At 45.0% G+C, this 12720-nt stretch overlaps 1 protein-coding gene across 1 annotated transcript in view; it reads right to left on the bottom strand.

Moving 5' to 3' along the window:
* The window catches only part of bop1 (BOP1 ribosomal biogenesis factor), a 54957-nt gene that overhangs the window by 9713 nt on the left and 32524 nt on the right, over window positions 1–12720 (bottom strand). Inside the window, exons 4-7 of the mRNA XM_017455209.3 lie at window positions 2104–2258; window positions 1673–1790; window positions 815–916; window positions 97–309 (exon numbers count right to left, since the gene is read on the bottom strand). Coding sequence (XP_017310698.1) covers window positions 97–309; window positions 815–916; window positions 1673–1790; window positions 2104–2258 — 588 coding nt within the window. The remainder of the gene's footprint in view (window positions 1–96; window positions 310–814; window positions 917–1672; window positions 1791–2103; window positions 2259–12720) is intronic.

Here is a 12720-nt window from a genome sequence, read left to right as displayed (position 1 = left end):
TCGTATGCAAACCACAAGCAAATCCCTTATAGGCAAATTCTCAGAACATCACTGTGATAGACGAGGACATGTGCCAGAAAAAAAACACACACAAACCTCTTCCTCTGTGAGCAGATATTCTGGAGGCGGGTTGTAGGACTCCTCGTGACCTGGCAGTCTCATCTTCGGAGCAGGGACATGCATTTTGTGGCGCCCCAGGATGGCATTGGGGTCCTCTTGTGCCCACAGGTCGTAGTATTGAGGTGCGGTGTCTTTGGGCCTGCGTGGCTTAATCCAGCCCATCTTTATAGCATGAACCAGCTTGCTTACCTAATGGCAGCACAGGGAACAGCACGGTCTGATGGTCCTGCTCGGAAAACTCTAGTATTACTACAGTAACACTACGAGCTATTTGGAGCTTAGGTCTACAGAGTGGCACAAATCACCCATGACCAATTTACAGCAGGAAACCAAACTGATATAAATTACTGGAGAACTTTAAGCTCGACTGTCTAAACCCCCCGCATTAAAAGAGACTGCGAACGCTTTATTTTTTTCCCTCCTAATACCTCGACTAAAAAGGTTGTGGGTCTAATTTCTTTCAGCTTCCAATTACTGCAGTTTTAGACCTCGTTCAAAAAAAAAAAAACGATGGGAATCATTACCTATAATGCTGTACAGATGCAAGCAGTTAGAAGTCCAACTGGTCGAAACATGACTCTTCCCATCTAACCCCAGCTGCATTACGTGCAGCATATACAAATAATGATTTACATCACAAGCTGGGAGATGAGGTAGAGAGGTTAGGAAGAAAGGACCGTGTCAGGGCACTTGCCTTCTCTTTCTCAATGAGAGAGGGAATGAAGCTGCGTTTGTCCTCGGGCCTGTTGGTCACCGGATGGATCATCACTTCGTGGGAGAAAAAGTCGATAGCAGGCTAAGAGAAATGAAAGCAAGATGGCAGATCAGACGTGTGTCATATATAACTGAGCCTCATTTAACAAAGGGTGGTGGAAAGGAAAAAAAAAAAACAACAACCCTGAATACGGTGCAATGACTCGGCAGTCGGAGTACAAACTGTTTTTGTTATGTTCACTACTAAACACGCTTGGAGAATTAGGAACAGACATGAGTAAAGGACATAACTGAGAACAGCTGGGCTATCAACATCTGCAGACAACGTACACAGATTTAACTTGTCACACCATGTCCCAGATGACAGGTGGCTTTTTCCTCGACAATTAACTGTCTTTAAACAGAGTCTGAGGCTGCTTAAAAAAAATAATAATGTTCACAGGAAGCTTTAAGTGTGGAGTGACTCACTGCTTGTTTACTTTATAATCCAAGTTAATGGACAATTAGCAGTAAAGCTAACAACGATGGCAGTGACGGCATTTAGACGTGTTCGCACGTTATTATATGTGGACTCCACCCACTTGGGGACAGACTTGCCCTCCACAATAAGACTGACGGTTGGCATGTTAATCTTCTGCGATCGGAGCCGTTAGCTAGCGGTGAGCGCAGAATGGCGCTTGGGTGGTACGAGGCCGTTTAAGTGAAGGTGGTGTGTGTTTCACCTGCTGTATTATCATAAAACAAATCACTGTTTAAAAAAAAAAAAAAAAAAAAACCCGACTGAGATGCTGAGATCGTGATACAAGTGTATAAAACGTCGGGTGGGGTTTGGGGTTACCTCATACTCGTTGAAGTTGACATCACCAAATTTGCCTTGCTGCAGGCGGTGCACCAGATCCACCTGCTCATCAGACAGACGGATATCAGTGCCAGTCATCTTGTCATGGACAGTGCGCCTGGAAAAGAAACAGAAAAACAGAAGTCACGTGTCGATAGCAATATCAAGTGTAAGCTTTGTTCTTTTCACGTGATATGGCAAAAATATCATACTGCGATACTTGGAGACGTCATCTTAATCACATTATACATCGTAATACAATCCTTTTGCTCAAGTTTTGCTAGCAAAGTATTTCAAGAGGAAAAAGAGGGGAAAATTAAACAGCGCTAAAAGCACTGGAACCTGACCATACTTAGAATTCTTAGAATATCATGAGACTGGGTTTTATCACAACATCAGTATCATCTCTCATGTGGTCCAGCCCGACTCACCAGTAATCAGGATTCTCCATCTTGTCCAGGAATTCGTCGAGCTCGTCCTTGCTCCTGATTGGTTTGAAGATTTTTTTGCCGTCCAGGTCATAGCCGATGTGAGGATAATCTTTGTACCATTCCATTGGAATGTTGCCCACCGTGTTGCGGATGTCCTGAGAGCAGAAAGCCAGAGAGTGGAGGAGGAGGGGGAGGGAGAGACAGCTTAGTCTTACAGCTCAACATCCATTATTTCAATCCAGTATAAAATCAAGGTTAATACACTCTGTCCTCTTCCCTTCCTCCTATTCAGAGTTACAGATGAGGCCCTAGTCATTTTCTCTGGCCTCTCTGTCTGAGGGAAGAAATTTCTTCTGAAACTGCTCAGACTCTTTACCTTTCATCATTAATACCCACGCCTGGACACAGCCCGGGGTCAGACCCCCCTCCCACAGGGGCACAGGTGGTAAAAACTAGTGTGATGACATACAAACCCCTCCCCTTCACAAGCGCCTTATTCCACTGAGTCACTTACAGTATACTACAACACTACGTACTATCCAGGCAATAATAAGCCAATAAACCAAACAGTCTGAGAGGAGAGTATATACACACACACACACACACACACACACACACTTTACACTAGACAGCTGAAACTTTTCAGAGGTTTTTAAGTGAGGCCTGCATCTGTGAGTGATTTCAATAAAAACACCCCTACCATATCCAATTAGAAATGAGCGGGCAGCCATGTCACGCTTTCTCTCCAACAGCCTCAAACAGCTGCACGACCCCTAATTCTTCTAAGTTGTGGCATTAACCTCTGGCCTGATTGTGTAACTGCAACTGCACAGTGAAATGTTTGCTGTGATTGTGGCCTAAACTGTATCTGTTGGTGAAGAGTAAACAGAAGACACCACCACGTGCTTGGTATCTTCCCTGATGATGCTTTTATTGAAGACATGTTCGATTCCAGTCGCTTGTTCTGAAGGTTATTCATAACTTTCCGAAGACCTGAAATATCAGTCTTTAACTCCGTGACCTGCGTCAGGATGAAACGGTTCATTTCCACACACTTAATATTTTTCCAAACGTACCCGATTAAAAAGCCCAGAGTGGGAGACGTCGGGAAACAGTCGTGACTAGTGTATCCTCCAGAATAAATTGTGATCAAGCTTTTATTCTATTCTTCTAAGGATTTTCCTGAAGAACATTTACATGTTATATGTTTATTCTACCCTGTTAGAAAGCACAGGTTAAAGGTCCAAAAAAAAAGGTTTCACGCATATTTAAACCGACATTTAAACAGTGTGCTTAGTGTACTTTTGCCTAACAACACGATTTCAAGATTGAAAGTTGTACACTGTGATGATTAAAAAATAAATAAATAAATAAAAATTCATAAGCAAGTTTCAGAAAGGAAAAGCACTATATGCTAACAGGGTGGAAAAAAAAAATACTAGGGACAAACATAAAAAGAACGCGAGATAAATTAGAATAAAAGTAATATTAATGAAAAACGAAAATTGAAACAATTCCACACAAGTGTCAGCTTTACCATGAAAAAGTAAAGCTGTAAGGACAGGAACAAAACCCCTTTTAAAATGTTCACTTGTGTCTTACACTGATATTTCACGGTGTTTAACTCCGCTTGAGGAATAATGAGAAGATTGCATTGTTTATACATCAGATATACAGAGTTGTGGCTCAGACACGTCACATCTATAAAGCAAAAATCTCACGTTCATAACATCAGTTGACGTTTTCTCAAAAGCAAGAAGTATTTCCAAAATCAAAAAGTGAGGTGGAGTGAAAACCTGAAGTGAGGATCAAACCCGGGTGCACTGAAGTTTTGCATCAGCTACATCACCGCTGCGCTAATCTACCGCATGCTCTGGGAATTCCTCCTGACCGCCAGAGACGGTGCTACAGTAGGAGGATGATCGCAGCGTCCGCCAGATAGGTCGAGAAAATAAATACCAATGAAGACACGTTGTGACATGAGCTGGGCGGAGGTGATAGGGAGGAGGAGAGCTCAGAAACACTGTGCCTTAGCAGCTACTGGCCTTCCCTCAGCTAAAAGAAAATCTAATTCAAAGTGAAATCATTTGGCAGGACACCTGTTATCAAAGAAGGTGGCTGGCCTTTCTTCAGACATGAACATCTTGCAGGCCCTCCAGCCAACAGACTCCGTTCCTGCTTCTACTATGGCTCCTATTGAGGACACTTGCTCACAATCTTCTAACGAGGAGGATACTGTCTCACCTTTCCCTCTCCATAACCCCCACAATGACGCTATGTCTACATGTGCTTCTGACACACATTTTCAGGACCATCTCCTCACTGATGTCGCTGGGCTTCAGGACAAGCCAGCGGGGTCCGCGTTAGCCGGTGGCTCTGGTGATGGCCCCACCTCAAATGGAGAACACATTGGAGGTGCTTCGGATAGCAGTGGCCCGTCTTGGCCTGGATGAATGCCCTGCACACCCTGTTCAGTCCAGTGTGTTTTTTCGCAGGCCTTCGCCCAATGACTCATTTGCTGTGCCTGCGTGTAAGGATTTTATTATGGAATTTTCGAGTGCCAGGGATGGTCAAGAGGTGTTCCAAGACTGCTCGCACCTTAGCTTCCATGGCAAAAGCGGAGTCCATTGGGGTGTAGAATGTACCAGAGGTAGAACAGCCAGTTGCAGCACTGGTTGAGCCACTGAAGTGCCACAGACACACTGCATGGGAACGGTCTATATCCTAGCACTCAACGTGGCCGCACAGATTCCCTTCTGAAGAAAGCATACGAGTCAGTTGCCTACGTCACTCAGGCTGAGAACACCATCTGCCAATTGATTCTGGCTGCTTCTAATTCCTTGGAGTCTGTAGAAGTGCCTCCTTCTGTTCCATGATTTCTGCAGACAGCCTTGCTGGCCATGGGGCATTGACACGAGAACTGGGCGGTCTCACTGAAACACTCTTGACCACTCGCAGGCAGGCTTGGCTTGCTCAAGCCAGGTTGTTCGAGGATTATAAAAAGACTTTGAGAGAGCTTCCCATTGTTCCAGGATATCTTTTTGGTCCAGACATATCTAATGTGTTGGAGAGACACGTAAAGTTGTACGTGACCACTTAGCAGCGAACACAGGTGCAGCGTGCTCCGAATTTTAGGGCGCCAGCAGCACCTGCTCATTGTCGTTATGTGATGGTGCAGCCACGCCTACATCACATGCCCTCTAACCATCCCCAGTGCCAACAGTGATTTCCTGGGTCTGATGAGGTACAGGTGAGTCACCCAAATGGTATGCTTAAACCCTGCTGTGCCCCAGGGGGCCCACGTCAGCGTCCCCACACAACTTCGAAAAGCCGAAGCCTCAAGGCCTGAGGCGGTTGGGCCGGTGGTCGGATGTCTCAACACGTCATCCGAGTTATTGGGAAAGCACAGTGTCAGACACCTGGGTTTTGGTGACGCTGTGCAATGGCAATACTCTGCAGTTCCGACGCTGGCCCCCAATGTTTTCGGGACGCACCCTGACTGTTGTGGTAGACCAAGTTTTTTCAGTAGCTCTCTCTCAAGAAATTCATTCCTTTTTAGAGAGAAATAGAAGTGGTTCACGCCCTGGTTCAGAGGGACGGGTTCTACTCCACATATTTTCTGGGTCCAAAGCGGGATGGAGATTTTTGTCCAATCTTAGATTTGAGGAGACTCAACAAGTAAGTATACAAGCTCCCCTTCCACTTATTATGCTCGATCGACGTTCTTCATTCGGTGACCGAGGGAGATTGGTTCACGAGTATCGACCCGACGGATGCATACTTTCATATTCCTAATGTTGTGCATCAAAGGAAGTTCCTACGCTGTGGCTTCATAAACCAGACTTACCAGTTCAGGGTCCTGCCTTTTGATCATTCTCTAGACGAGGGCCTCGAGTGTTTACGAAGTGTATAAAGACTGTCCGGTCACCCCTGTGGTCGCGGATTCTGCCATATCTAGTTGATTGGTCTCAGACGAGGGACCAGGCTGTGCACGATATCCAGTTGCTACTAGACCACGTTGCCAAGTTGGGTCACTTGGCGAACAGGGCAAAGGGCACGCTGTCTCCTACGCACTCAATCACATTCATCGGGGTGACGATTGATTCATCCACAGTGCGAGCCTCTCTGTCTCTGTCTCGGATGACAGATATCCTAAATATTCTTGCCCAGTTTTGTCTCGGGGTGTCTCTCCAGTATGGGATGTTATTGAGACTGATCGGAATGCTGACATCAGCCACCTCTTTAATTCCTCTGAGACTGCTTCACCTACGGCCCCTGCCGGTGTGAAGCGTCAGCCTTCAGCTGGACCCATTCCATCATCTGCGGATCGTAGTTGTTGACTCGCAGTTGATCGAGGGTCTTGAAGCAATGTATGGGGTGAGAAGAACAGAAATATATTGCATAGATAGTCTATGCAAAAGCTTTAGAAGCAAAAGGCTAAATTTTAAAATCAACACAGAACTTGACCTTTTAAAAGAACCAAACCCAGTCCAAAGTGGAACAGAAAGGGAACCAGCCGAAAGCGACCTCAGTCCTTTTGGTGTTCACAATATAGTGGACTCAAAAGAGAACCCGGTTCTTTTTTTGGTCCTCTTCAGCAATGAAGTGTTCTCAGACCCTTACTTGTTCCACCACTTCATAAGAACTCAGATCCCAGCTTGCACCCAAAATTTCATCCAAGTCATCATAGAAGGGACAGGAATCCTTAATTTCAGTGGACTCACTACTAAAAAAGCCTCACAGGAAAAGCCTCTTTAAAAATATGCGGACTTCATACTAGAAACAACAGCAAAAGGCTGTGAAGGAAACACTGGTTGAAAAAGCGAAAGACAGCTCCGACACAGAGGCGATTTTAGAGGAGAAGAATAATGAGGTGGTATGTTAAACCGAATACCCTCAATTTTATCCATCCATCCATCCATCCATCCATCTTCTATACCGCTTATCCTTTTCAGGGTCGCGGGGGAACCTGGAGCCTATCCCAGGGAGCATCGGGCACAAGGCGGGGTACACCCTGGACAGGGTGCCAATCTATCGCAGGGCACAATCACATACACACTCGCACACCCATTCATACACTACGGACACTTTAGACACGCCAATCAGCCTACCATGCATGTCTTTGGACTGGGGGTCCATGAGTAAAATGAGTTAAAACTGATCACACCGGTCAGTAGAAATCTCTAATGGAACACTAGGAGAGGGATTTAGAAAGGCATCAATTGTACTAAAAACGACCTTTGACCTTTCTGCATTTTGTGTAATTAAATCAGACATATATTTCGACTGTGCCTCCTTAACAGCGCTCTGATACCACATAAGACACTCCCGGAAGATTTCGTATGATCTCTGAAGTTCGTCTTTCTTCCATCTCCACTCAGTGCACCTACACTCCTGTCTGAGAGCGCGAGTGGAGCTATTTAACCAGGGCTGAACTTTCTTCATCACCTTCAAGGGTGGCACTTGAGTCCAGAGACGCAGTGCAGGTACTGATTAACCAATTCATTAGGACACACACGGGAGGAGATGGCTTTCACAAAATTAAGGGTTTGGGTAGATAAATACACAACCATTGATTGACCTGGCAGCAGAGGAATTAAAACATCTAGAAAAAGGTGGAGAATGATCAGATTTGGGGAGAGTACAAGCCAGCACAGGGTCAAAAACCACTGGGCAATGATCAGAAACAGCACAGTCACAAATTTCAAGATTAGTCACTGAAAAACATCCATAACACTGGAGTTGCCCATTTATTAAAGATAAACATTATAGCATTTTAATAACTCGAAATTCTAAGTACCATCAGTAAGTTTCAGTGAACGATGGCAATCGTGACTAAAACATGTGATAAACTGATACTCAAATACATCATCACGTCATCAGCAGCGATCACAACACTAATTCCAAATGATTCGAAATGTCTCCGAATGAGCCGACACAGACGTTTCCAACTCCAGCGACAGTCTGCAAGAACACAAAGCAGAGGGACACAGAGGTCCACCTCGACCCTGAAAACTCTCCAGCTCACCTGCTTTCAATTCACCAGGCAAACACGGCCATTATGAAGTGTCTGGTATGAGTAAAACTATTGTGGGGGAGAATTTGGTGGAGGCGGTCACTGGTTTGTACAGAGAAGTCACGTAGAGGATGTTTCTCAATGCTGACACTCACACAGCTCTGGACCAAGGTTTCAAACCAACACGGCGCTCAAAGCAACATAAACATGAACCATCTTATCAGAGAGCCATAAAAACAGCAGGTCATGCACATACGCTGCATTCGACTAACGCTTATAACTCATAATATCCGTCCACGACTAGAAAAAAAAAACAAAAAAAAAAAACAAGAAAACGCTTCCTCAACTAGGAATTCTTACTCTGGATGGTCTCCTTGACACCGAGCAAGTGACCTCAAATCAACACGACTGCTCACAGCATCTATCACAGTTAGCTGGCTAGCTTGTTACTAACTAAAGACGGAAGGCATCTATGTTTTTCCGCCCCCCTTTGTAGCTCGAACGCACAGAGGTCCAAAATGACATAATTCCGAGCTCCGACTTCCCGCTTCCGAGGTACACAGGCAACCCAGATGAGGTAATGCCACAGTGAAGCTTTTATGAAATGCCTGCTGCGAGGCCACACCCATGAAATATTATCTTTACAAGACAGGATCAAACAGAGAGCCCAGATTTAAGAAGATGCCTCATTGTTCATAAACTCCTCTGAGGCTGTAATGGTGAACATGACTCCCTGTATTTTCAGGAGGTGCTGCATAAAGTGGTCTGAGGCAGTCCAGAGAGCTTAGCAAATGACCTCCAGAGGACCGTCTTACGTTTACCATTTCTCTCGTTCAGCTCATTACACACTGCTCTTTTTTTTTGTCCTAAAATTATACATTTGTGGAGCGATTTGAGCAATAGTTCCTATTTTATTTGGTAAATGGCGCACTTATATAGCGCTTTTATCCAAAGCGCTTTACGCCGTGTCTCATTCACCCATTCACACACCAATGGTAGCAGAGCTGCCATGCAAGGCGCTAACTTGCCATCGGGAGCAACTTGGGGTTCAGTGTCTTGCCGAAGGACACTTCGGCATGCGGAGTCACGTGGGCCGGGAATCGAACCGCCGACCCTACGATTAGTGGACGACCCGCTCTACCACCTGATCCACAGCCGCCCGAATTTCCAGAACGACACATTTTATTCGTATTAAGAGAAAATATTTGTAGCGTAATTCACTCCTTCTTCTTACTCATGAAAATCAGCAGCGCGCTGGTGTTTCGAAGACTCTTTCTTTGGAAAAGTGGTCCAGATCTCGAACTTGTCTCTAACTGATGATCTAGTAGCAAGGCACGCACACAGGACAGAGGCAAATCCATGCTGGACGATCTTCTGCATACAGATGCTAGGATCTCTGTGCACCGGCGGTTAGCGTGATGCAACACTGGCACATCAAGACACGCAGTGGCAAGCAAATGACAGGCTCATCCATCAAGACAGGTCGGGAGCCCACAAACATCCCCCCCAATCACAACAAATGGAGCAGAAGTGCCGAACTGAGACTTCCCCTCTGGTTTGCTTTTTGTGGATCGCTAAGCTGCCCAGCACGCCCGTGGCTTTGGTCAAAAAGGGTAAAAATAAGTCGGTGCCGCTGTCATGAGCGCTGCAAGGTTTAGGAAAGGAAAATCAACGTGTCTGCTCCACACTGACAGGAGAACGGCTCACATTTTCCGCCTGTCCGCACCGCTGACCTCTCCAAATTCCTTGGCAGTTTGGATATTAAGAGAATTATGACGCAGAATTTAGGGAGCCTGTGACTTAATTTTATATTACGAATGCAAAAATGAGTAAATAAATATTAAAATAATAAGAAGAAGACGTGGAATGTTCATCGGCTCTCAGAAAAAACCATGATGATGCTCTAGAAGGGTCCCTTCAGCTATATTTTGTGTTATGAGAAAACTATCGAATGAAAAAGACGGCAGAAGTTGAAAATTCCTCCAAATGCTACAAGACGCAGGACAGAGTAATGGGTTGCGGGTTGAGGTATGAATCTTGTGGAGTATATACCTAGAAGGATACATTGCCTTTGAAGAAATGAATTATTCCATATGTGGTAAGGGCTAAAGGGCAAGGCATCAGATTTAAGGAAAAAAAAAAATCCACACTCACTGTCTAGACAATAAACGCATGCACATTTTCCTCTAAACTCTTACGCTACAAAGTTTACTTCATGGCAGTGGAAAACAATCATAGATTACTCTGACTTAGATGAATGTCGCAATACTTTCTTTTTTTTTTTACCTTCTTAAGAAAGTTTGTCAGGACCATCACTAATCTTATCCATTATTCCTTTTAGAGAGAAAAATCTTCTGACAGACACTTTTATTTATTTATTTATTTATTTTTTTAAACGCGCACTATAACCTGAGACCGTCTAGACGGGAGGAAAAACCCGACTGCCTCGATGCAAATAAATGCAACAATGTGATCAAATACAAATTTGTTCCAGGAATCAGATCCAAATCACAGTCAAGCACATCTTAAAAGGATCAACCTTGACAAACCAAACTGCACGCATCAGCCAATCAGACGGAAGATGTATTGAATGCACTAAAATACTGTGAAGAAAAACTTCCTGGAACAGCTATGTAACTGTATAGATGCCAGCCCTAATACTGGTCTGAACATCATCTGGCTGGCAGGTTATGTGGAAGGAAACATCTCTCCAAATGAAAAATTTAGTCTGCCTTTGAAGTGCAGGTTAGTATGCGTGAGAGGTAAGAAAGTCTCTGTCCTCCCTGTTGGCAAGTCTGCAAATCACAGCTAATAGTTTATCCTTAAACATCATTCAAAGACAAGTATCGTGCTCGTATTATAAATGAAGATGGAACATTACATTCGTAATCTTTCATTTGCTGATCTCCTGGGATTTTCACACATAGAGTTCACACAGAATGGGAGACCCAGGAGAACGGCCGAGCTGACAGCATGCCTACGCTAGCTCAGATGAAACACACTCACCAGGGGTGGATCGTCGCAAAATACACAACATCCAAGCTTGAAGGGGATGGGCGACAATAGCAGAAGACCACATCAAGTTCCACTCCTTTTAGACAAGAACAAGAATCTGAGGCGATCATGGGCACAGACTCTCAGAGATTGGACGGTTACGGGAAACGTGTTGGAATCAGCAGCGTGCATCCATGAACGTAATCTGTTCAGGCTGGTGGTGGTGATGTAATGGTGTGGGGAAAGTTTTCCTGGTACACACTGGGGCCCTTATTAGCAATCGAGTACTGTTAGAATGGCACAGCTTATCTGAGAAGTGTTGCTGAGCATGCGCATCCCTTTATGGCCAAAATATACCATGTTGTAACGGCTAAAACATATTCATGTGCTTCCAGCATGATAATGGGCCAAGTAACTGGACCTATATGTGGACAGAGGTTCAGTGGGGACATGCGGTTCAGTAAACAAGTAGTCATTAATGAGCAGAAGACTTTGTTCATGCTGAAATGATCTATTAGTCTGATCTGATCTGATTCTAATCTGATCTGGGTCAAGTTGTGGCGATAATATGAATCACATACCGCTCGGTCCTGACCTGCATCTGACTTAAAACCGTAACTCGCTGATAAGGCGGATATGATGGATGGACCGAGGAGCGTTTTCCCCTCATGACATCTTATCAAAGTAAACTGGCAGGGCAAATTAACACATCCAAAGGGAACTACAGGGAGCACATTAGGAGAAACAGAAGAATCAGATCCAGACCCTGATAATGCCTTAAACAGCTGACAGGGGTGTCGTTACGGATGTGGCGTATCCACTGCAAGTCTTGCGGTCCGGGCCTCTGGTCCCTGTGTGAGCGCAGCGGTCTATTAGTGGAGTGTGTGTGATATTTCAGACATTTATGGACGTGTCTGCGTGCTCGGGAAGATCTCTGGACTTGTGGGATGGAGATGGGGAAAGGTGGCAGTGTAGGAGGGTGTATGGTACCCACGCAGATATACAGCGGTCTAATGCAGGGGGATGATGGACGCACTGACCACCAAAGGGTTCGACAAAAATGAGAAAGAACAGAAAGAGAGCTACGGACTACAATCCACCACCTGGGAACACACCACACCCACTAACATGCAGGGTCACTGCTGAGCTGAGAATGCTCCAGTGGCGATATAATATCTGGTCAGTGGTAGTCCTATGGTGGTCTCCTTCATTGTTCAACTAGAGGCGGGTTGACAAATTGTCCGTAGGAACAGATGGGCTAAAGCCGGTAATTGTATACCTGCAAAGGGCAGCTGCACCCAATAAAATTGTCAGAAGTGAAGGTACAACGTAAGTGTAACAAGAAGGCTTGTCAGATCATGTGCAATATCCCATCGTCCCATTGTGCCCTCTAACCATCTCCAACCGGTAATACTCTTGCCCATGGGGGGCGGGGGATTAGGGGGGCAGGGGGAAGAGGCACGGCCAGACATACGTAACACACCGTGTAAATTACACCATTACAGAGGAATTGCACTTAAATCATCCAATTTGATAGCCATTCCTGATATTTGGAATCAAGTCCTCCACAGGAATTATAAAGGAGTGTATAATACGTAAACAGTTTA

The sequence above is a fragment of the Ictalurus punctatus genome, chromosome 24 (genome assembly GCF_001660625.3).
Source record: "Ictalurus punctatus breed USDA103 chromosome 24, Coco_2.0, whole genome shotgun sequence".
Classification (NCBI taxonomy): Eukaryota; Metazoa; Chordata; class Actinopteri; order Siluriformes; family Ictaluridae; genus Ictalurus; species Ictalurus punctatus.
This window is presented reverse-complemented; position numbering and strand designations above follow the sequence as displayed.